The sequence below is a fragment of the Chenopodium album genome, chromosome 14 (genome assembly GCF_948465745.1).
Source record: "Chenopodium album chromosome 14, dcCheAlbu1.1, whole genome shotgun sequence".
Classification (NCBI taxonomy): Eukaryota; Viridiplantae; Streptophyta; class Magnoliopsida; order Caryophyllales; family Amaranthaceae; genus Chenopodium; species Chenopodium album.
Genome location: NC_137847.1, coordinates 31,585,545 through 31,609,750, shown reverse-complemented (window position 1 = coordinate 31,609,750; position 24,206 = coordinate 31,585,545). Strand labels below are relative to the sequence as shown.

Below are 24,206 nucleotides of genomic sequence, written 5' to 3'. Positions count from 1 at the left end.
TCATGAAAGCCGCAAAACGGCGCCCCCATATTACACGTGGCATTGCGTGATTGCGCAGCCAATCACATCACGGAATTTTAGGGCACAAACCCTAAAGGGGCACAAGCTCCCACCCCTATAAATACCCCAATCATTTATGATAGGAGGGGGGATTACGACATTACATAAAAAGAGCATAAAATAGCTCCAACTTCTCTCTACTTTCTCTCTCTAGCCTTTCCGTTTTAGATCTCTAACTTGATCGTCGGAGGCGAATATTCCGGTAAAGGAATATTCGTTCATTTTGCAGGTGTCCGAGTCTCGTTGCCTGGAGAGCGTGACCAGTATCCGAGGAAATCCAAAAAATACCCGAAACACCAATGGCCACCTGTCAACTATTATACACATAAACAAACTCGTTCCTAGCTTTTTGGTGGCGTATGGATGGAATGAAAATTTGGGGCCCTTATTATCGAGTAAAGTAAAATTGAAAAATAATTTTTTTTTTCTTTGAAATGATCAAATAAAAAAAAAATTGCCAACTTATAGTAAAAAAAAATGTAAACTTTAATTTAATTATCAATTGATTTTGATTGAGAAGAGATTATTTAGGAAGAGAAGTTGAATAATCGTAATTGATAAACCTTTGGCAATTAAGATATTTTTGGGAAATTAATTAGGAAAGAATAAAGGAATTGGAAGTTGAGATTTGGGAATTTGAACATGTTATGGAAAAGAGGCATGTGTACAATATCATTAATTAGGATATTTTGTATTTTTTTAAAAAAAATCTGACTTTATTATTGAAAACTTGGGCCTCCTTCATTTGGGCCCCGAGCGACGGCACTTGTTGCCCTGCCTTAGGGATGGGCCTTCTCATGACCAAAGCTTTGTCTTGATCATTCCAATGACCGGGTCATAACCATGTCTCCAACCTTATTTTCTTTCTTCTAATTTTTTAATACCAAAAGTTCTTTCTCTCTCCTTATGACCAGGTCATTGGTCATCCAATGACCTCCCTCTAAATGGATCATGTATTGTGAACTTGTGCTCACGAGTTTATGCGTATCTTTGACCATATCTCATAAATGTTCAATCAATATGTATCGATTACCTTTGGGGTTTATCTGAGAAAACACATTTTAACGGTAAACTCAACTATGTGTGTTAAGGAATAAAGTGTAATTCACGTGCTTATAAATAGTAATAAAATCATACTTTTAGAATGTGATGTGAGAGGTATTTACAATACCAGGAAACATATGTATGTTACGGTATCATCTAAGGATGAGTTTGGGTTGTTGTCAAGTGGATAATGGTGTCTGTCCATGTGGATAAAGGTACCTGGTTGTACACATATCTAGAAACATGGGGCGATAAGATTACATGCTCCTATTGTGATTTGAGCTTGATGAATCATCAATTCATTATATATCCCTGTAAAATATCTCATGATATATAACTATGAAATCAGTTTACCATTTTACGTGTGATCAATGATTTAAATTAACTATTGCACGGCTGTCGGCCTGCCGTCGATGCTGCTTCTTTGAGGCAGTACGCATCGTGAGATGAGTGGCCTCTATGACTAGCTTCGGCCGGCCACAGCAAGGTGGTTGTCAACCTGTTTTTTCAAATAAATAAATAAATAAATAAATTATTATGGTAAAATATGATTTTATTTGGATAATTTGAAATTTTAAAAGTTTGTTTTATCTTTTGAAAAATTTGCTAGGATATTTTGAGCAAGATTTCTTGTGGATAACGATTGATAAATTAATGGTGATAATCCCATAATTAATTTAGGATATAAATGATTTTATAATTATTTATTGGCTAGTTATTGGGATAGAATCTCCTAAGTTTGTTAAGATAATCTTAGAGAATAAATATGATTTTTATATGAGATTAATTGATTCTATCTCATACTTAATATGAAATATATGATATTTTATTGATGGTAATGAATAAAATATAATATTTTTTAAGCATGTTTACGTGATTTATTATATGACCATCTTATATATATATATATATATATATATATATATATATATATATATATATATATATATATATATATATATATATATATATATATATATATATACATATATGTATATATATATATATATGTATATACATGTATATATATATATATGTATATACATATATATATGTATATATGTATATACATGTATATATATATATATATGTATATATGTATATGTATATACATATATATACATGTATATATGTATATACATGTATATATGTATACATATATATATATGTGTATATATATATATATATATATATAATAGTATGGCCCAATAGATTATAAAATAAAATGCACATCGTGATATATATTTGTAATCTAAATATAATTTACGAACCGTGAATTTTTTTTTGTAATATTTTATTTTAAAAAAATTACTTTAAATAAGTCAACCTTTGTCGTATACTCTCAAAATAAACCAATTCAACCTTTGGAGTATTCCAGAATAATCCAACCTTTGAACCCCATCTTCCCATATCGAAACCAAATGACCTGCTACCTAAGCAATAGGTCAAATTTTTTTTATTTTTTTTTATTTTGACCACCCTTAACGACCTTATACCAAAAACCACCACGTACATCTTTGGCCACCATTAATAGCACCTACAACCACCTCAACACACCAATATCACTACTCAAGACATAATCACCACTGAACACAGCACCTCCCACCACACAAACATCCACCGACCAGTAGAAGTCATGCACATCACACAATAACCAGCCTATCACCATCGCCGCTTCAACCATCCTCACCTACCAAAACTTAAGAACATCACAAACCTCACCACCATCGATCAAAACTCCCCCCATCCACCACCCCCATCCACAACGGAACAACAAACAACACTCTACACCCACCGAAGCCTGTCAATACCATCCTTACTCACCATGGACCACCACATGAACCCCAAATGACCCTCAAATTTTAAACCCCAAACTTACCTTTCAAAAATTTCAATTATGTTTATATTTGGTTAAATTTAACCATAGATACTTTAGATCTAGAGTTTTCATGGTTAAATTTAACCATCCACTTAAGAGCTTTAATGGTGGTGAAGAATTGAAACAAAAAAAAAAAAAAAAAAAAGTAAAAGAGACAAAGCGGTGATAAAGATAAGGGGCGCGTGAGGTAAGTGTAACACCCTAAAAATTTCTTTCCTTTAGAATACCCGTTTTACCCTTTTTAAAACACGAGATAGGAAATTCTAAGGCATTACCGCTACTGTGAAAACGACTAATGCAATTATCAAAGATACACAGAGCAAGACTATCTTTAAAAACATTCAAAACAATTCAACTTAAAAGTCAACCAAACGAAAGTAAAGTCAAACCAAAGTAAAACGAAGTCAACCCACAACTTGGAACCATTGTAGGCTCTTAACAAAACCAAACCAACTTAAAAACCTTTGCGTTAGTCTCACAAGCATAATATAATGAAATAATTAAAGCAATAAACACATCATAAACTTATGGAAACTAGCATGATTCGCTCTTTACTCATGCCCATTATGAATATGCTTCATCACCTGAAAATCTTCTCTCTACTTGTTTCCACTACACTCCATTAAAAATGGGTCATCATAGGGCCAAGGTAAAGACAAGGCCGAACAAACATACAAACACACAATCAGCCATGTTGAGTACATAAGCGTAATTAAACACACTAACATGCTATCACCTATCAACACACAACTTACCTCGTTGCACCTGTTTACAAGCATACAACATACAACATGACTACCAATTAAATAACTAATTGATTCATTTAGCATTGATTACGCATCGAACGAGTTTCCCCCTAACTTGCCCCAATAAAGGGCTACTAACACGAGAGCTACCCCTGCCAATATAAAATAACCACTCGTAAGTAGCGGAATTCCTGCGCATAATAATAAAAGGAAAATACAGCGTCCTGTACTCCCAGTAGAAGGCAATTAATCAATCATGCCTGGAAGACTAAAGACTGCAGAAGGTTACATCAGCTTAAGACTAGCATCTAGGTTCCAGTTTCTGTATTTTAGCTGTTTTTGTTTCTGCTTGGTGTCTGTCTGCTGTTCTGTAGGTCTGGTCTGCCTTGAGCCCTTCCTAGAAGGTACCAGGGGATTCTCTGACCTGGTTCTGGTTCTTTTTCTCCCTGGTACCCTTCCTAGAAGGTGATTGGGGCAGAATTTGAGCCTTAGGAGGTAGTTTGCCTTTTTAGGCTTGTGAAGTGTGGGGAACCTGATTTTCAGGTTTTGTACTTGTACATTTGTACATTATTTTTGTTCAATATACTTTTCTTACCTTCCAAAAAAAAAAAAAAAAAAAAAAAGAAGTTATGGTCAAATATAAAGTCGCGTAATCTCTTTCATACTTAAGAGATTTTGGTGCGTTCATACTTAAGATACATACGTTCCAAGAGTTTTGGTGCGTAATCTCTTTCACTATACGTTATTTACATTTTATTAAACTTGGTGATGACTCTCAAACCATGACACAATCAAACATTATAATTATTCAAACAATTAAACATTTCAATTTAATTCTTGAATGATTAGTGATCATATAATATTTAATGTTGAACCCTTTTAACCTACCTCGGTGTCAAGGACACCTTAAACGCGTGATGCGCCACAATTCCTATCCCTCGGTGTTAGAAAAACCTTAAGTGCACTAAGGCACCAATATATAATTTATTCCTCGTGTACATAGACACCTAAATAGCTCTTTCCTCATGCTTATAGCATCAATAAAAATTATATGAACCATAATAAAATTCTTTTTTAATATCCTTAACCAAATTAAACATTTAGCTTAATTAAACATGCTCTCTATCATGCCAATAATAAAAGTGTGGTTCATATACAACATGCCAAAATAATTATTTCCACTCAATAATCCATCACCAATAATTCATGCTTTATATTTCAATCACCAACATCAACCAAATAATAAATTCCAATTAAATCTATCATGATACTATTTGGAATCAATTATTCAAAGCCTAGCATGTTCCTACATCACCAAATAAATACCAAGTACGCGAACGTACCTCAAATAAGCTCTTAAAATAGTCGAGTACACTACAACAATTCCCGAACCAAGTCTCCTACATAAAAGGGACAATAATACTATATTAATTACCCTTGTATACACAATTTTCAGCAACTTAAATTCACTTTAAATAACTTATAATAATCTGAAAATTATTTTAAAACCCCTAAATAATCCCCTCTTTAATGGGTAATTAAACCCTTTCATTAAAATCACAATTCTACTACTTTAAATAAAATTCCAGCAATATTATTTGATTAAAACTCCCTTAAAAACTTTATTAAAACATATTTTTATGCCCAATTAATCAATAAAGTCATTAGGTATACAAAAGCCCCAATCAATTTGTATAAGAACCCTAAAAATCAAGTCTTTAATAAATTAGAAACCCTTACTTTAATCATATCAAAATCTGAATATAATACTCATAATAACAATCTAAAAAAATAAATTAAAACCTTTAAAATATGGTTTTGATACTAATTAAACAAGTTTTAAACAATAAAACCAAAACCATAAAAATAATTATCAACACCCATTAAAATAAAAAGAGGATAGAGAAGGAGTAGCCACGGTGGTGGCGGCTGGAAGGCAGTGTAACACCCCCAAATCTCCCTCTACGGAAATACTAGTATAATACGTTTAATTATACCGTAGAGATAGACTTAGGCGTATTACCGCCGCGTGATTACGCAAGGCTACTCAAAACTTACTAAATAAAAACCAATACTTTGCAGCGGAAACATCAATACTCTTTCTTTTATTAATACTTATAAAAATAGTAACATTGTTATGAGTACTCAAAATAAAGACGAGACCAACATTCCTAAACTAGGTGAAGCAAATCCCGGGACTCCCATATGTTCATTCATGACTCCACCTGAAAATAGTTAACACTGCTTACCATTACGGTTAACAGGGCGAACCAAAACAAATAGGAAATACGGATTAGCAAAATATGCTAAGTACGATAAGTGCAAGATAATGTAAACTCAATTCATCTGCAAACATGCTTTTAAAACCAATTCCAATGATTAATCCAATAATTCCAAAACTCATGATTCAAAACCAATTCTCAATAATCTCAAAACAATTCCAATAACTCAATAAGTAAATAGAAATGATTTATAAAAACAATTTCTCTTTTTAAAAACCAATTATCTCAAGATACTAAAAAATAATACCAATAACTCAATAATTCAATAATAGTGATTACTAAAATCAATTCTTTTCAAAAACCCAATTTCCTCTCTAAGTGTGCACACCCCCCAAGGTAGTCTCCTACTATTTCAAGGCTATTCTTGGAGAAAAACTAGGTCATACAAAGTCCATAGTCTTCAATGAATCCGCATAGTGGGATTAATATAATAATCATGCTTGTAAAGCTTTTATAATAATAATTCAATAATTCTCATGAAATTCCTATTTGAATAAAATCAACCTTTATTATAGTTTAAATCAAAACTCCTTTTTGTATTTAATTCAATCAAGCTTTCAAAAACCCTTTTAAAAACTCTTTAAATCAATCCAACATACTCTTAAAAATCCAAATTCCTTTGAACATAATAAATAATTTCAAACCATTCAAAATATGATATTTAAAATAAATCATTTTATTAAAAACAAATATTAAAATCAATTCCTTCAACCATACTTTATTTCATAAATCATAACTCAAATCAATTCAATTCAATCACTAATAAAATCATATGAAACATGCTATTCAAACCAATCACTTTCAAAAGTATCTAGCCACCTAAGCATACCTTAATTTTGAATATCAATCAATACTTCGCACTTTCAAAATTCAATCACGAATACACCTTGCAAATAACATAACCATAAGGTTATCACAACATAAACTCAAATCTAATGTGCATGGACTATAAAACTCTTTTAAAATAATACTTTAATATAAAATTATAACTTTGAAATAGGTATTTGTATTTTTGAAAACTAACCATGAAGAAGATAAAGGAATAGAATTAAAGAGAATTGAATTTCGTTGGAAAGAATAGGCAGAACTTATAGAGGCCATAACTCCTTCAATATAACTCCGAATTGGGTGATTCTTAAGCCTAACCTCAAGGATTTTTCGAGAGGAACAATCTTTTGTGAAACATCAATACCCCAAAAACTGATCAGAAGCGCCCGAAAACTGGCTTTAAAGGTATACGGGTTGATTTGTGTAAAAAGAGGAGAAGAAGGTATGAAAAGGTTTAGGGGAAAAGAAGAAGAATAAGAGAGAAGAAGAGAATTGAGTTTTGGTGTGAAGAAGATGAGAGGTATGAGGGGTTATTTATAGGCTCACGAATGAAAGAATTGTGGTAGGAGAATGTAGGAAGAATTATGGTAAAAGTATTAAGGAAATTACTTAGAGAAGAGAGTTAAAGAATTATTGGAAAGTTAAATATTAAGGTGATTAAGAATAATAGAATTAAGGAAAATGTGTTGTCATGAAAAATAATATTGAAAAAGAGATTACTTGGGGAATATTCAAGGATGAAATAAGGTAGGGAAATAAGATAATCAAATCTTTGTGAGATGGAAAATAAAATTAAGGAAAATAAGAGATTTTAAGGAGATAATTAAAAGTACAATTTACCAAAATAAATCACCCGAAAATCCATCATGGTGGCCGAAAATTTGAGCTTTCCTAAGCTCATATTTTCGGACCTCCCTTTAGATATTTAGGGAATTAATTTACTAGTTTTAAGGAAATAATTGTGTAAATAATATATATTGTATAAAATAATTAATTAAGAAAATATCAATTATTCGCTAAATAAATTCACTAAGAAAATCAGATTTTCTACACTTAGAAAATCCGAAAATCATAGCTTATTATTTAGGAAATTCGGACCTCCTAATTAAATAATTAAAATATAATTTTCGCTTAGTTAAAATATCCGAAATATATATAAATAATTCGGGTTTTAAAATAAAATAAATGGATAATAAATCTTATCCAAAATCCAAAAATAATAATTGAGTTTTAAAATACTTTTGGCACCAAAATTTAAATATCATTTTGGCTCCAAAATTCAAATAGTAAAATAAATTACTAAAATACCGTTTTAAGAGATACTAATTAATTAGAAAATACGTTTTAAAAATACGAGGTATTACAGGCGGCGCCGGAGTTCCGGCTGGACGGTGGCCAGACAGCGGTGGGTCAGTGGCAGCGAACCCACGTGGCTGGGTTCCTACGTAAAACAAAGAGAAAAAAAAAACATAAAGGGGAAAAATAAAGAAAAAGAAAAGGAAAAGAAGAAAAGAAAAATAAAATAAAATAAAACATACCCTTTGATTCTTGAGTGGCAAAATTTTGGGAATCAAAGGGATATGTATAGTGTTAAGTAGGTTAGAATTATTTGGGCTCATAAGAGATGATATAAGGGAGGAATAATTGGCCCAAATAAATAAAAAGGATGATTAGGCTTTTGTAAACATAATTTGTAATTGGTAAAGTAAGTATTGATCAAATTTAAAACTCATTATTTAAAACCCATATTTAAAATTATTTGGCCTAAAATATATTTTATAAGTAAATAAATAATTATTAAATGTAGGAAAAATTGGCCGCAACAACACCAACTATGACAGAGGTGCGTGTAAATATGGGTTTTAATCGATGAAGACCATGATATAGTGTGAAGGCCTGAAAGACAAATCAATCCATTGAAGAATCAAGTAAGAGCATTTCAAGAATAGTTTTCTTAAGATTAGGGGCCATAATAGATCATAGTTATTTATTGCATTAGTAGATTATGCTTGCTAGTTTATTTTATGTATATTGATGATGTTGTGCTAGAGTTCACTAAATAATCACAACATAATAAACTTAGCTTCCGCTTATATTGAAATTGTTTTTCCAATCTAAGTACCTAAAAACCCTTCAATTTTAAGTGATGGGTCATGCCAAAGCAAAGTGTCATTTCAAATTTTAAGAACTTTGCGGTAAAAATACTATTTTGCACACTTAATTGGTTGGGATTGGTTGTGCTCAACAAGATTATCTAAAGGGTTTAGGATCTTAATACAAAGGGTAATAATTAAACATGAGATGATTAATTATTCAAAGAAATTTCACTACCTTGCATGCGATGCCACAATTTATAAGACAAAAAGTCAGATTGATAATTTTTTTTATCACAAAATAAAACAAAACAAAAAAGGAGCGATTTCCCACAATATTGTTACAACAAAAATAATTTCCCTTTGGGCATCGGTGTTAAAACAAATTTCCCAAATATTGTCCACGTAGGATCGATGTTGCGCGTTAATTTTTAGATGTTGGTTCAGCTTAAATCGTAAACAGCAATAGCGGTTGTAGTTTTAAAACTGCTATTACAATTAACGGTTCTAGAAATAGACCTCATTTTACTAATAACCGGTTTTCGCCTCCTTCGCCAATATTCATTAACAAGTTCAAAGATACAACATTTCAATAACATGTCTATTTGACTATATTTACAAAAAAAATACTTAACCACTACTATTGCTAGTGATTTTAATATAAAACTGTTGATGACATTAGCAGGTTTAAGCTGAACCAAAGACCAATTCTATATGGACGGTACTTTGAAAATTTATTTTTAAAGCGATGCATAATGAGAATTTATTTTTATATCGGTGTGTTAGGAAATAAGGGTGTAATTGTGTTTGATTAATGCGGAACAAATCAATGAAAAATAAGAACGAGAAAAACAATAAAGAAGATAAACAAAGAACTCAAGGATTTACTTGGTTCCACCAAATTTAGACCTACATCCACGAGTGGGGGATTCGAAAGCTTCTTCACTATAATGGAGAAAGAACGAGAGAATAATACAAGGAGTCCTAAATCTAATGGCTCAAAAGGTATGATCTAATTGATCAACTAAAGGGTCCTTTTATAACACAAGGAAACCCTAATAAAAACCCTAAATTGTTCCCCAAGTATATTCAAATAGCCGTCATAGAAAAGATATAATTTTAGGAAATAATCCATAAATTATCCTAGAAGAACCGAACTAGCGAGCTATAGATTGGCAGCTAGCTCATGCATGCCACAACTCCTCATAGGGCCGAGCTATAGCTCACTAGCATAGAGCTATAGCTCGTCTGCTCGTCGCAAATTTCCAGCTTCGTCAGGTTTTTGTAAAACAGTCATACTTATTGGAATTGGGCATATGACCAATCGTTAGAAAGCTCTTGAACCAAACTATCACCTCCAACTTGAATCACCTCAAAATCACTTGTAGTTTGAGAGATATTTGCGTTCAAAGTCTGCCCTACTAGATTTCGAGTCACATTCTAACACAGTGCATAATGAGAATTTAATTTTGTTTCAACAAAATTGTTGGAAATCCTGTCAAAAAAAAAAAAAAAAAAAAAAAAAAAAAAAAAAAAATTGTTGGAAATGGCTCACAAAAAAGTTGGTAATGATAAAAAAATTTGCCAGGATTCGTGTGCATATTAATGAGGTAGTAGCACTTCCTCTATTATCCATTTCAACTAATTAAATTATTTCGGGATTTTCTGTAAAAGTATAAACCATTGGCTTGTCAGCAAGAGTAATTTAGCTTTATTTCATAGTTTGTACTGAACTGATATTTCAATATCAAAATTTTAAACATGTATACAATTCACTCAACAGACCATATAATTGATGTGCATCCCGCATATCATAAAGATACAACCATGAAAAATGTTCTGAGAATCTCGTCGAAAAAAAAAAAAAAATTGTTCTGAGAAAGCTCCCTTTTTCGGAGAACTGAAGCAATTGTACTCAAAATTGATATTGTGTCAAATTAAATGACTACATATCACCAAACTTCCGCAGCTAGTCAACAGCAGCATCAAAAACAGAGCAAGAATTTGCTGAAACGTTTTGCTATTGGTCATCTGACCAAATATTATGAAGACGCTGATGCTCCATATGGGAGGAGAGCTGCCGCAACTATTCTACCTTCCTCGTTCAAAATGTTGTATGTAGAGGCAGCATTTCGCTGAAACAAAACAGATGAAGCATGAGTGACAAAAGTTTAGTATACAATTATTTGAACTCCAGCAGAACTTGGACAAATACATATTGATGCCACTGCAGTTTGGCACAGTGAAATGAAGGCTCAAGTGTCAGAAAGTTTCAGCATCACAATTTTTCCACACATTTAACAAACAAATTTGTTTAAAGCAGCACATGAAATATGGTAGAATGGATGCATTTCATTGATGGCAAGACTAGAGTACCATAGACAACTAATTACCAGGAGTGTTCAGTTTACAAAATCAAGGTACAAAGGAGCAAAAAAATAGAGTGCTATATAGCGCAGGATTCTTAACACTCAAAAGGTTCGTAATATTCATAGGCATTATAAAAAAAATTAGTGCTAAACATTTATCTGCTAGAATTTAGTAAGAAAACAGAGAGAATATCAAGCAAAGAGAGAAGAGACTTTGGCAGCCAAGATATTTGTATTGCAATCAGTGTGATTACAACACAATAGCCTTCATTCGAGAGGAAGGAACTCTCCCAACAAGCAACCACAATAATTTTCTGAATATCCTTCCCTCCCCCTATTAGCAATATTTATAATCATAATTAGCCTAACAAACTCAGTTATTACAGCTAATGCAAGGAATCAAAATAACAAACTATTTCTTGAATTACTATCATGCCCTTGATCCAAAACTGAAATCATAACCAACTTTTGTCCAGGTCAGCCTCCAGCATGTGCTAGAGTATTCTTGAACCTTTTCCTTGCATATGTGAAACGGACCTCAGGTCGGGGTTGATCTCTTGCATTATCCATAGCATCAGTTGAAATGCATAGTTTTGGTCTTCAACTTCTTTGACAAGTGATAACCCCAAGAATATTTCCGCTCACTGTATCCAGTAAACCTCTTCAAAAGACTTTTATTCAGAAATTCATAAACATAAGCGATTGATTTTAGAAGCTAGCTCATATTCAGCGAAACTTTGAATTATGCTAATAACTAATACCAATGTTCAAACACAGTAGTTAAAAATAGTATTAAAACACTAAAGCAAATGCTTAAAGCACAATTACCGAGTCAACTGCTTCCAATCTTATGCCTGCAGAGCGCAAATAGCTCCGGAGTTCAGAATTTACTGGTTCAATGTGTCTTCCACATCCAAGAATTAAAATTTCTGCAAAACATCACAAAATGGAATATTCAGCATACTTCTTCCCTCTTCTCCACTTCCTGTCATATTGTTGGGGAAGCTGAATACAAGCTAAACATCAATGTGACAGCAATGTAGCACATAAATAGATTAGCCCATGTAGGCAAAAACAACTAATATGCACAGTCTACAGGCAGTAACAGGCAACAGTGGACATGGAATCCATCGCAGGAAATGAGTTAAATCATCTTCTTTAATGGTTACTCCAGGGGGAAGATCAATGTAAGTCATCTCCGTATTACTATGTTTCCACCGAGACTTTTGACAGTATCATTTGAGGTTTTAGGAGGTTGAAATTTTTTGGACATTCATGCAAACTTGATTCACAGGTAAGAAATCGATGTATATTTTCTAGCAAGAGTGAAATATCCATCATTTCATAGCATAATGGTTCTCGTATAAACTTAAGTTTTAATGTTATAACATGAAGGAGTGAAGTAGAAAATTTAGAATATTATTATAGTTCTAATTCTTTAAACTATATACTTCGTATTAAGTTTTAATATTATTAAGCTTGACTACCTGAAACTTTTCTAACAAAGAAAGGAACAGCAGCTATAGGCCTATAGCCACATGGAAAGAAACCTTAAAAAGCCACTTACACTATTTTTAGAAATTCATCAGATAGCGAAATCGAAATAAATAAGACTGGTTAAGAAGCCATGCTTGATAAGGAAACCCTTGGTCTAATTCCATGACATGAGACGAATTGTAATGGCCATGGAAAAATTAAACAATCACCAAATATAAAAATTATGGGGCTTTTAAAGCCCTAAAATGACTTTAATTGGTAGTCAAACCATAGATTCAGCTACCACAATTATAGACAATAATCCTGATGCGTATCTGTGACTGTGAGAATACCACAAAAGTCACACAGATTATTTCCCTACGTTTTAAAAAGTATTGAATAAACTCTTATGAATAGTATTGAAGATGATTATGCCCCTAAAAATGTTTATTTACGTATTTACCCCTTTTAAAAGTATGACCACACTTTTATGAATAGTGTTAAGACGATTATGTCCCTTAAATGTATATTTACAAACCTGCCCTCATTAATGTTAATTGTTTTTTTTAAAACTATTAATAAGAGTGCGTGGACATTTATACCCCTAAAAATATTTGTTACATACTTTCCCTCATTAATGCTACTAACAACTAAAGTTATAACATAACATCAAATCAAAAGAACTTCTCGGACATGGCTAGCTATGATACGCGCATCGCGCGCGTTAGGCGCCTTAGTTATACTAAAGTTGCAGCTTCTAGAATAAAGGAACAGAAAGCAAGGAAGCAGGGCTTATATTACACAGTATCCTTCAATGCAATCCAGCAACTTCATGAGGAGCACTTTATTCTTAAGACGTGAAACTTCATGTGTTCAAAAAATCAACATACGAGTAAGTACAATTAGATCTATAGATAAAAAGGCGACCACTACTCATAACATACTATTTTTTACCTTCCTTTCACCAACATTCAAAAGCATTTAGAACACCATGCCACTTATAGTTTGACTTTTCTCAAGATATCATAAGAAATGGAGCATAACACATTAGCAATTTCAGCACAGCAATTTTGTCAATAAGCTTAATACAGCATCTATAAGTTATAGTTATTGACAGTATGCCTTTATTACCTGGAATAGGCCGAAGAATCTGGAAGATGGACAAGCTGTATCAGGAAGAAAAATGACATGTTAATTTTCTGAGAGATAGGTAACGTAAAATATTATGCTACATAGTATCAGACAATATGCACCAAGGAAGTACAATTTGGGCAATCAAAATTCAAAACTGCATATCATTCGATGTTTACAATAACCGAGGAAAAATACAGCATTGTATATTTAGATCAGATCAGCTCTATGCATTATGCAAGAAGCCTTCTTTTTAAGTACCTATGTCAAATTCTCAGCACTCCCACATGGATATGATATTCTACCCAAACACAAAAAATTCCAGCAAGACATACCAAAGTCGTAAGGGTCATGGTCCAAGTATCTTGACATTGGTTTGTGCCCAATAAGGTACAAGGCAAGGAAGGCCAAGGAACAGAAGCAAAGCTTTCAATTTGAGAAAGGATCCTGATTGTCAGCACTTAGGCACATTAAGCGGGAGGCATTGCAACGTTGACAATGAAAATGAGTATTTATAGAAGCGACAATAGTAGTACTAGCGCAAAAGCAATATCAACAACCCATGTGCTTAGATCAGAAGCATTGGTTCTCATTCATTAATAATCACTCCATCAAAAACCTTTATTTTTTATTTAACAATTTTTTTTAGTGTCATAGTAATGACTCTAAACTAGCTATAGGTCACACCCAAGGGTCAACAGGTGGGAAGCATCCAACATAAAAAACATAAAGGAAAGTGTTAAAGGAGATGAAGCTTCTGCATCAGTGACAGCCTAACATATGTTACCACTTTTGATGACGATGTTTTCAGTGGCACCAGTTCCACAATGGTGTCTTCTGCCCATACACCTAGATGTCCACGCATCACAGCTTTGTAAAGCACTACTGCCTAGGGGGACTCTTTGCCCATTGTGTAGATCACGTAGAAGAAACCCATTCTTATAGCTCTTGATTTCTCCTTTTTGTTCGTACCCTAGCATTTGTGCGGGTTTCAACATAGTACACACTTCTGTATACTATCATTTCCAAAGGAGATGCTTGCCATCGGTTCTTTTGTGTTGTAAAAAGGGAATAACCAGAATCTTTAAGCATCATTTCTCCCACATCATTAGACAATACACATGAGCAATTTACCGTACTCTTGGGTGAGCTTGGAGACATAATTGCATCGCATGGTATTTAAGCTCAAAACCTGATTTCATTCCATGGTAATCGTCTTTCCCAAAGGAGTACTACATGAGTTTATGCGGCTGAGATTGTATTTATCTTTTCTCTCATAATCTCACATTGAGAGCAATCTTACAATTCAGAAAACTAATCCTTTATTCCTTTTCATTCATGCCTTGAATTTCCAACATGCAAGCTATGTATTCATTCACGTAGTCGCAAATAGAATTCTTATGCCCAATATCATGTACCTTCATTCAAGGCAAAAGAATTCCTAGTTTCAATATCAGTTTGGGTCACCATAGCTTAGCATCCCATGACAAGTACAGGACTAAAGAAATGACCACCTTTAGGTTATCACTTAGTTATCATATCCTAAAGTACTGCTCAATGTCAAATAGAAGTATATCGTCTATGAATTTGTAGCGCAACAATAATCATAGATTTTATCTTCATCGGATCAATGACACCGATGAGATCATCACCTACCTCGCGCATAAAGAGTTCACCAATCATCACTCATTAGTTACATACTATGTGTAAATTTTGATATTATTTTGACATTGAATTGTGTGATACTCTCTTACGAGACGACACAAAAGCAAGCCGAGGGTGAGCAAGGGTATCAACCTTAGCAAAGCTTTGGATTTCAAATGGCAAGAGTCCAAAAACTGTGGAAGAGGCTTGTGCATGAATATGAGCATAAGAAAAGCTATTTATTTATAAAGAGACACCCTTAAGAGACGGAAGAAGATCAATCAAGACGCTTAGGCACAACAATAATGAGTATGTACATGACAAACAAATGAAAAATAAATAAATAAATAAAGGTTAACATAGAAGCAATATCAACAACCTTGTCAAAAAAAACCCAGTCTATCCATAGAAGCAATATCAAAAACCTTGTCAGCAATATCAACAACCTTGTCTATCCATGCTCCTTGTGATGGTGGACTCTAACTTAAAAGGAAAGAAACCTAACTCTAAAAGACCTCCCAGACCAACTCGCTTTGTTCTTCAACTTTAAATTACATTGCTGGCTGGTGAGCAACTACCATCTGGGCATAAGTTGGAGAACCGTGCCACCACCTCCACACATCAACAAACTGCAGCACCACCAACACCCAACAAGTGGCAAACTGCAGCAATGCTATGCCACCACTATACTAAACTACTAACACCTCTATATCATAGAAATCAAGTCAGTCTGATTAAAAAGAAAGGGGGGGGGGGGGGGGGGAAGCCCTAATTGTATTGGGAGCAGTTCTACAAAACCAGTAATGTCAAGTAGCGCTTAGGACCTAATACTTGATTCTGAGTGTTCAATATCAAAACAACTTGGCAAATAAACAATCCTAGCTTATGCATCTATTTGAATGAAAAAGATATGATAAATCTCTACTTTACGCGTCAAATAACTGAAAATTGTATTAGCATAGAGTGCAACCAAAAAAGCAAGTACCTTTCAGGGGTAATATCTGCAAAGTTCTTAGGGGTCCATGACATTAGAAAATTGCCAACACAAAGTAAGCTACCTTCATACTTGACCCCATTTACTTTGAATCCAGTTTCGTCAAACCTATCAAATTGTTGCAATGAATACCAAAAGCCATGAGCTAAATGAAAATTGATGTCCAAAAAACCATGAATGAAATCCAAAGTATACAAAGCATTAATGTATAATCAACCCAAACATCACTCGGTTGGTAGATTACTTGATAATGCAATTATCCATTTGAATTTTGATATAGATAACCCGAAATGCACACAACCCTTTTACTCAAATTGCTGACCTTAAGTTAAACAAGTGGCAGCGAACACAACAAACCAAAATATTCGAATTATAACTGGTGAGTCCAACATATTAAACACCAAACGCCAAACCATATTTTTGCATATCAAATGGTATCAATCAAATTTTGAAATATATATATATATATATAAAAATAATAATAATAAAAAAAAAATTTAAAAAAAAAAAAAAAAAAACAGAATAAACAATATATCAAATTCAGGATTTTACAAATGTATAAAGGAAAAATTTACCCTTGAAAGTGGAGTTGGTCCTCAGGAACATTATCAATTAGATTGATCTGATCATATAGAGAGAAAGTGCGACGGAGTGAAGGCAAAGGTACAGTGACACGATGGGGTTTTGAGATATCCTTTCTCAAGACTTTCAACAGAGATGGCAGCGTCTTCCCCCCTACTGCTAGCTGCCTCAGCGCCATTTCCGTCTTCTCACTTTGAGCTTCGGAAGGGTGTCTCAGCTAAGGTTCACCAGAGTCCCATTAAAGGGTTATATAAACAAAAGTTTGCAACACATTATTAGCAACTAAATTTGAGTGACAGTGGCGGATCCAAAATTTCCGTACTTGTGAGTCACCATGTAAAAGTACAAAAATTTTACAGTAATCTAAGATGGAAAAGATTAAGTATGATATTTATCATCATTTCCCAACAGAAAATTTTAATTTGAAGAAGAAATTAAAAAAAAATATGTATCATCTCAAATGATCGGAAACCTCATTTGATAATTAGAAGAACAGAACAGGGAGGAGATGTAAAATATGAGATGTTAATGTAAGTCCATTAGCATTCAAAATTAGTTATCGCCAAAGGCCGATTAGCTTTGCCAAGATGGACTGCATCTATCGTTTTTATCATAACAAAAATAATAATTTTAGAAGATTACTGGAAATTTTAGCAGGAAAAAATTGAAAAGTTTAAGCTAAGAATTAACAAATTTTTTTTAAAGAACTAACAAAAATTCAGCAATTAAACACATTCATAGAATTCAGCAATTCAATTGAAGACATTAACACAATCAAATAGCAATTAAATCTGAAACAAATCAAAGTATCAAACAATAGCCAAATAACCAATACTACAAAAAAAAAATCAATGAACACAACGATGAACAACCAAATTGCATCAACAAAAGTTCAATTCGATAATGCAAATGACTGATATAATAAATAATTAAAATAAATAGTAAATAACAAATTAATTACTTAATAATTTAAAGTTTAATACCTTGCTCAATTTCTCTGATTTACGGCTTCAAGCCTTCAATTGACGGTCACAGATTCTGGTCACTCCGGTGCTCGTCTGGTCGGTGGTAAAAGGCCGGTGGAGGCAGGCAGAAGGCGGCGTGCGGTGGAAGGCGGGATATTGCAGAATTGTGAAGGAAATCGGGAATGAAGGGAAAGAGTGAAGCACTGAAGCAGCCGTGCGAACGTAGCAAAATCGTTTAGAATTGTTTACAACATCCGCATAAATTGTTTACAATCAAGAATACGAATAGCAAAATCGTAGCAACGAAATCGCTGTTATAACATTTCACAATTCAGTAATACTCAACAACAGTTCAATATAATTAATATAGCTTAGAAGAATCCTAATTCCTAAATTGACCATACTGACAATTAAATTAATGATATTGTGAAACAAAACCCTAATTGATAAATTGATATTCGGTGACCAAACAAATAAGCATCTTACCTCAGAAGATTCTTCAATGGAGAACGAAAAGCTCAGATGCCGCTTCAATAGAGGAGAGAGAGGGAGGGGTAGAGCCACAAAAGAAAAAGAATTTTTTGATAAAGAAAAATGGTTGGAAATAATCCCATCTTTGGGGCATTCAAGAAAAATAGTCCTATCTTTTTAAATAATCTCACCTTTATACCTAATCTGCTCCTAATGGTCTTAAGTGGTCGATTATCTTATAAAATGGTATACCTTTATACCTAATCTGCTCCTAATGGTTTTTTTAAAATTTTTATTTTATTTAACTTTTATTGTTTTGACCAATCATAGGTCGCCACATGTCATGTAACTTGTTATAACAGGCTACATGACCGGTTGGGACCATTTTGAGCGGATTGGATGTAAAGTCGGATTATTTAAAAAATCCCAAAGGTGGGATTATTTTTCGCGGATGCCCCAAAGGTGGGAATGTTATGTGCAATTTTTCCTTTTGACAATTACCCACTTACAGTTTTTTTTTTTTTTTTTTTTTTTTTAATTTACCACCTACATTTTTCCAAAACACTAAAATTTCCCACCACTTTGACCAACCCCTCAAAGATGACATCATTCTTGCTATTTCTCTCTGTTTTCTTTCTTCTTCTCTCAATTCTCACTTCCTTCTTCTTCCACTTCCATCTAAATTGACGCATAACTTGAAATCGAATTGCTAGAAACAAAATTTAGGTTTTAATAATAATTTCTCTTGCTTCACAACTCCAATGATTCTATAAAAAAGGTATGTTCGCTAATTACTGGGTTTAAGTACTTAATTTAGGGGTTTTCAATCGAATTAAGGGTAGGGTTTTCACTTAGTGAATTTAATTATCGGTTTAGGGTTTTTAATTTGCGAATTTAAATAAGTTTTGGATTAATTTGGGGTTTTCAATTGCATTGAATTTAGGGTTTAGGGTTTTCAATTTGATTACAAATAAACGAAAAGTGATTAAACCATAATTTCAATTGATTGATTTCAACAACATCAACCCAATTTGATTAAATTCTTATATCAATTGAAAAACTCCTAAATTAAGTCGTTTAAAACATGAATTTTACAGACATACCTTTTTTCATAACCGCATTGGAGATTCGAAGCAAGAGCAATGAATTTTGAAACCCTAATTTTTTATTTTAGCAATTTGATTTTAGTATTTGTGCCAAAAAAAAAGGAGATGAAGAAGAAGACTAAATATCGAAAGAGGAAGAAAGGAAAAGGAGGGGAAGACTGTTTGTGGGCCCCACCATGACATCATCTTTCAAGATGATGAGAAGTTTTATCATTTTCATAAAATGTAGGTGGTAAATTTCAATAAAAAAAACAATTGTAGGTGGTAATTCCTAAAATAGCAACAATTGTAGGTGGTAATTATAAAAAAAAAACCTTTTATTAATCCCAACTTTCACCGATTTTTTAAAAATAATCTCTACTTTTGATTATTTAGGAATGATCCCAACTTATATTGGTATCTTCATGTAATAATCCAAACTTTTGATATTGTTATAAATAATAGTCCTAAAAGGGATCAGCAAAAGTAACAAAAATAATACTTCAGATTATTTTAGAAAGATACCTATATAAGTTGGGATTATTCCAAAATAATAAAAAATAAAATGGAATTATTTTAAAGGAATCCGGTGACATTTGGGATTATTAAAATCATTTTTTCCTAAAAGTTTTACTAATAGGAAGTTTTAATCAGCTAAAGAAGAAGTCAAAGAAGATGGGGTGAAATGCAGTAGTATGCTACTACGTAAAGCTCTCGTTATATAACCAATGTTTTACAATAAAATATATACATGATTGATGATTGTATGTGCATATATACATGTGAACATCATTTGGTATTTTCTTCAACACTCCCCCTTGAATGTTCACATGAAATGGAGTATGGGTTGCCTCATTAAAACCTTGCTAAGTAAAACCCTAAGGGATAAAAACCATAGCTAGGAAAAAAAAATTACAACGATATTATATTATATCCTTTGATATATTACCTTATTAAAAACCTTGTCAGGAAAACCCAGTGGGATAAAAAATAGGAACGATTTCCCTAAAATTTGTTCAAACATAAATTTATCCCTATATGCATCGGTTTAAAAACTTATTCCCACAATATTGTCCACGTAGGATTGGTTAGATGTAATACCCTGGAAATTCCCTTATTTTAAAATACTCTTTTTACTCTAAATAAAACACTTTTAAGGAAATATCCAAAATATTACTGCCACCGTGATAACGGCTAAGGCTATTTTTCAAAGTCACACAGCAGAAGTATAAATTAAAAACCAACTTTCAAAATAAAATTTGAGTTCACAACCTCAAACAAAATAGAAATAAATAAACCACAAGTTGGAACCAATCCAAACATGGCCCTTTTTAAAAATCCAACTTAAAATAAACACAACAAAGTTAGTCCATAATCAATAACTCAGAATATAAAACTAGGAAAGCATAACAAGTAACTCTCGGCACTCATTCCCATCATGTTCTTCATGCTTCAAGTACCTGTCACTTCCCTTTTATTTCAACCCTCTACTCACCATATAAATGGGTCATAGTAGGGCCAATCAAAGGAAAACCAAACACAAACACAAAAGTACGAATTAGCAAAAGCTAAGTACATATGCACCACACTAATATGAATATCCTATCATCAATAAAAATAATAAAAACATGCTCTCCATACAATCACAAGTCAACTTACCTTTGGCTCATAACTAGCAATAATAGTTACTAAATAATAGCTTTGGATTACGCATTAAACGGGTTTCCTTGCCTTAACTATCCCTTAAAATAATAAGGGACCCCTCATTTAGGAGCTAACCAAGCGAGTACCAACTAGTGTCACCTTGTGACGGAATTCCAGCACATAATAATAATAAAGAAAGTACAGCGTCCTGTTGTACCCCTGTAGAAGTTATGGTTAAATATAAAACCCCATAACTCCCCCATATGTTCATACTCAAGGTATATACGTTTCAAGAGTTTTGGTGTGTATCCTCTTACACTTTACGTGATTTACCAATTTAACTTGTGAAGACTCCAACCAATCAATAAAGAATAAACATAATAACATTCAATGCATACTTCCAATTCATTCTTGAATTAATTAGTGAGCACATACTATTTATTTTAATTAAGGTTTCTTGCCTAATTTTGTGCACAAACTTGCACGATTACTACCTTGGTGTATAGAATGCACTAATAAACTTTCTTGAATCAATCTCAACTTACTTGAGTGAGCAAATAAATAAACTAACTTCATTGACTCAACACCAATAATAAATGAGTGAGAAATAAAATTCATGAATCATGCTCAATAATTCTAATTATAGCTCTTTTAAACATATATAAGTCTTGCTTATTAATTTCATGCTTTCTTGATACTTGAAAATAAAACATACTTCCATGATTCACATATATTCAACTTGTATCATGCTTCAAATATCATATTCACATGCTTGCATAATAATTCATGTTCAACCAACATTAATTCTAAGCACATAATCAACTAAACATGCTATTAATTCATCGCTTCAATCATAATTCACAATCCTAACATGATACTACGCATACACAAATATTTTTGTGCACATACGTATCTTGAATATCGCCTTAAATCAGCCACACTCGTTAGAAATCACTTAGCTCGAAATTTCCTACAATTAAAAATACATAACTTAATCCACTATTCTCACAAATTTCCAGCAACTATAATACTCTTTAAACCTTACTAATCAACCCAATTACATGACATAAAAGCCACAAAACCTTTTCTTTAAGTGGGTACTTCAAATCCTTTCAAAAAGACTTAGTTTTTATGACTTAAATAAAATTTCAGCATACTTATTTTATATAAAACATCACTTTTAGACTAGAAAATCATATTTAAATCATTAAAACCTTTTTCCCTTTTATGGGTGATCAAACCTTAACTCAATAATTAAAGAGTAGTGTGTATAATTAAATTCCAGCATTAAATTGAGGGCTTTAAACTCATTAAAAACATATTTAGACCATGCATTAATCTATACTACAACTACCTAGCATCGATCCCTAACCAATTTCCTAGGGTTCATAATTTGGTGTTCTTGATTAAATAAAAATCTGAAATTTATATAATAATTTGACAACATCAAAATTCCAAAATCAATACCAAAACATAATAAAATGCATGTCTTTAAAATAATAAATTAATAGAATTAATTTTAGGAATAAAAGAGTTTTTATTTTTTATTTTATTAGCACAAACCGAAAAAGAGGAGAGAGAGAGAGGAGAAAGAAGAGACGCTGTGTGGGCTGCCGGCACTACTGCTGCCGCCGATGGTGGTGGTGGTGGTGGCGCCGGTGGTGTTGGCCGGCGTGAGGGAGGAAGAAGGAGGAGAGAGAGGCATGGGAAAATAGGGGAAAAAGAAGAGGAAAAATAAGGAGAAAAATGAGAGAGAAAATAAAGAGAACCTTTGAACTTTTTGTGTAATCTAACAATTATAAAACTTGTGTGGACAAATCTTAAAGTTTTAAGATATTTATACTCCCCTTTTAAAAATAAAACTCATATTTACAACTTTGCCATTACTAATTCCTACCCCCCCTCAAATTTTCACCTAGGCTAACTTATTGGGCCTCTAAATTTCCAGTAAGTTGGTCCACTCATTTAAATAGGATTGACCCAATTGAAAATACTTTTGTTGCCTCAATTCATGATTCATTTAATTTATACACACTTATAATTTATTTAAATAAATAATTTCTTTTTAAAAATGAAATAAATCATTTTAATAAATAAAATAAATAAAGTAATTAATTTTTATATATAAAAATATAATAAAAATACGGAGTATTATTGTCTGCCCCTTTTAAAATAAGTTTCGTCCTCGAAACTTTAGCACAAAATCATAAAACTTTATTCAAAACTTATTTAAAACCATACTTTTTCACCCACTTAATAAAAACTTTTTTTAATAATTATAGTTGTTGTACTTTTTGTAACCTTTCTTGATCTTTTTTCTTTCTAAACTTTGCATAAAATTGTGCAAAATATATTAAAAATGCACAAAATGCTTGAAAATAGGGTAAAAAGCGCGAAATTCTACCACATTCTACCCCCCTTACAGAAAACGAGTTACGTCCCCGTAACTCAACTAACCTCAAATAATTCAGGGTACTTTTTTTTCATCTCATCCTCGGCTTCTTAAGTCGCTTCCTCAGTCTCTTGATTTGACCACAAAACCTTTACTATTTTGACATCTTTCTTGCGTGTACTATGCACTTTACTGTCAAGAATCTTTACAGGTCTTTCCTTATAGGTTAGGCTTTGGTCTAGTTCTATAGACTCAGGTTGTAGGACATGCAACTTGTCCGGGATATAGCTTCTCAGTTGAGAAACATGAAGTACATCGTGCACCTTGCTAAGGTCCATAGGTAATGCTAACCTATAAGTAGGGCTGGTAATCCTTGACCCGACCCGATAACCCGACCCAAAGTTACCGAGAGAAACCCGAACCCGACCCGACTCGAACCCGAACAACCCGAATTCGACCCGATATGACCCAAATTTCATATTTCATAATAATATTAAGTTTTACACTATTTTTGATAGTTC

The 24,206-nt window shown here is 32.7% G+C and overlaps 1 protein-coding gene across 2 annotated transcripts; it reads right to left on the bottom strand.

The window, feature by feature from the left end:
• Nucleotides 1-10,620: 10,620 nt before the first annotated feature.
• On the bottom strand, nt 10,621-18,708 carry LOC145580195 (uncharacterized). 2 transcript variants are annotated; one of them, XM_081637597.1, is made up of 7 exons: nt 18,580-18,708; nt 18,112-18,296; nt 17,122-17,345; nt 16,538-16,654; nt 13,909-13,943; nt 12,130-12,230; nt 10,621-11,067 (listed from the first exon to the last, which is right to left on the bottom strand). In XM_081637597.1, exons 3-7 carry the CDS (start codon nt 17,304-17,306, stop codon nt 10,975-10,977), a joined length of 531 nt encoding a protein of 176 aa, XP_081493723.1. In that variant the 5' UTR covers nt 17,307-17,345; nt 18,112-18,296; nt 18,580-18,708; the 3' UTR covers nt 10,621-10,974. The 2 variants fall into 2 exon arrangements, with proteins under 2 accessions (XP_081493723.1, XP_081493721.1); XM_081637595.1 differs by having other exon boundaries at nt 18,112-18,404; nt 18,580-18,689.
• Between the last annotated feature and the right edge of the window lie 5,498 nt (nt 18,709-24,206).

Coding starts and splice junctions, on each gene's coding strand:
- LOC145580195 (XM_081637597.1), bottom strand. CDS start 17,306: ATGGCGCTGAGGCAGCTAGCAGTAGGGGGGAAGACGCTGCCATCTCTG. Junction 13,944..16,537: donor GCAGATATTACCCCTGAAAG/GTACTTGCTTTT, acceptor TTCCTGATACAG/CTTGTCCATCTTCCAGATTC. Junction 11,068..12,129: donor GATTGGAAGCAGTTGACTCG/GTAATTGTGCTT, acceptor GTTTTGTTTCAG/CGAAATGCTGCCTCTACATA.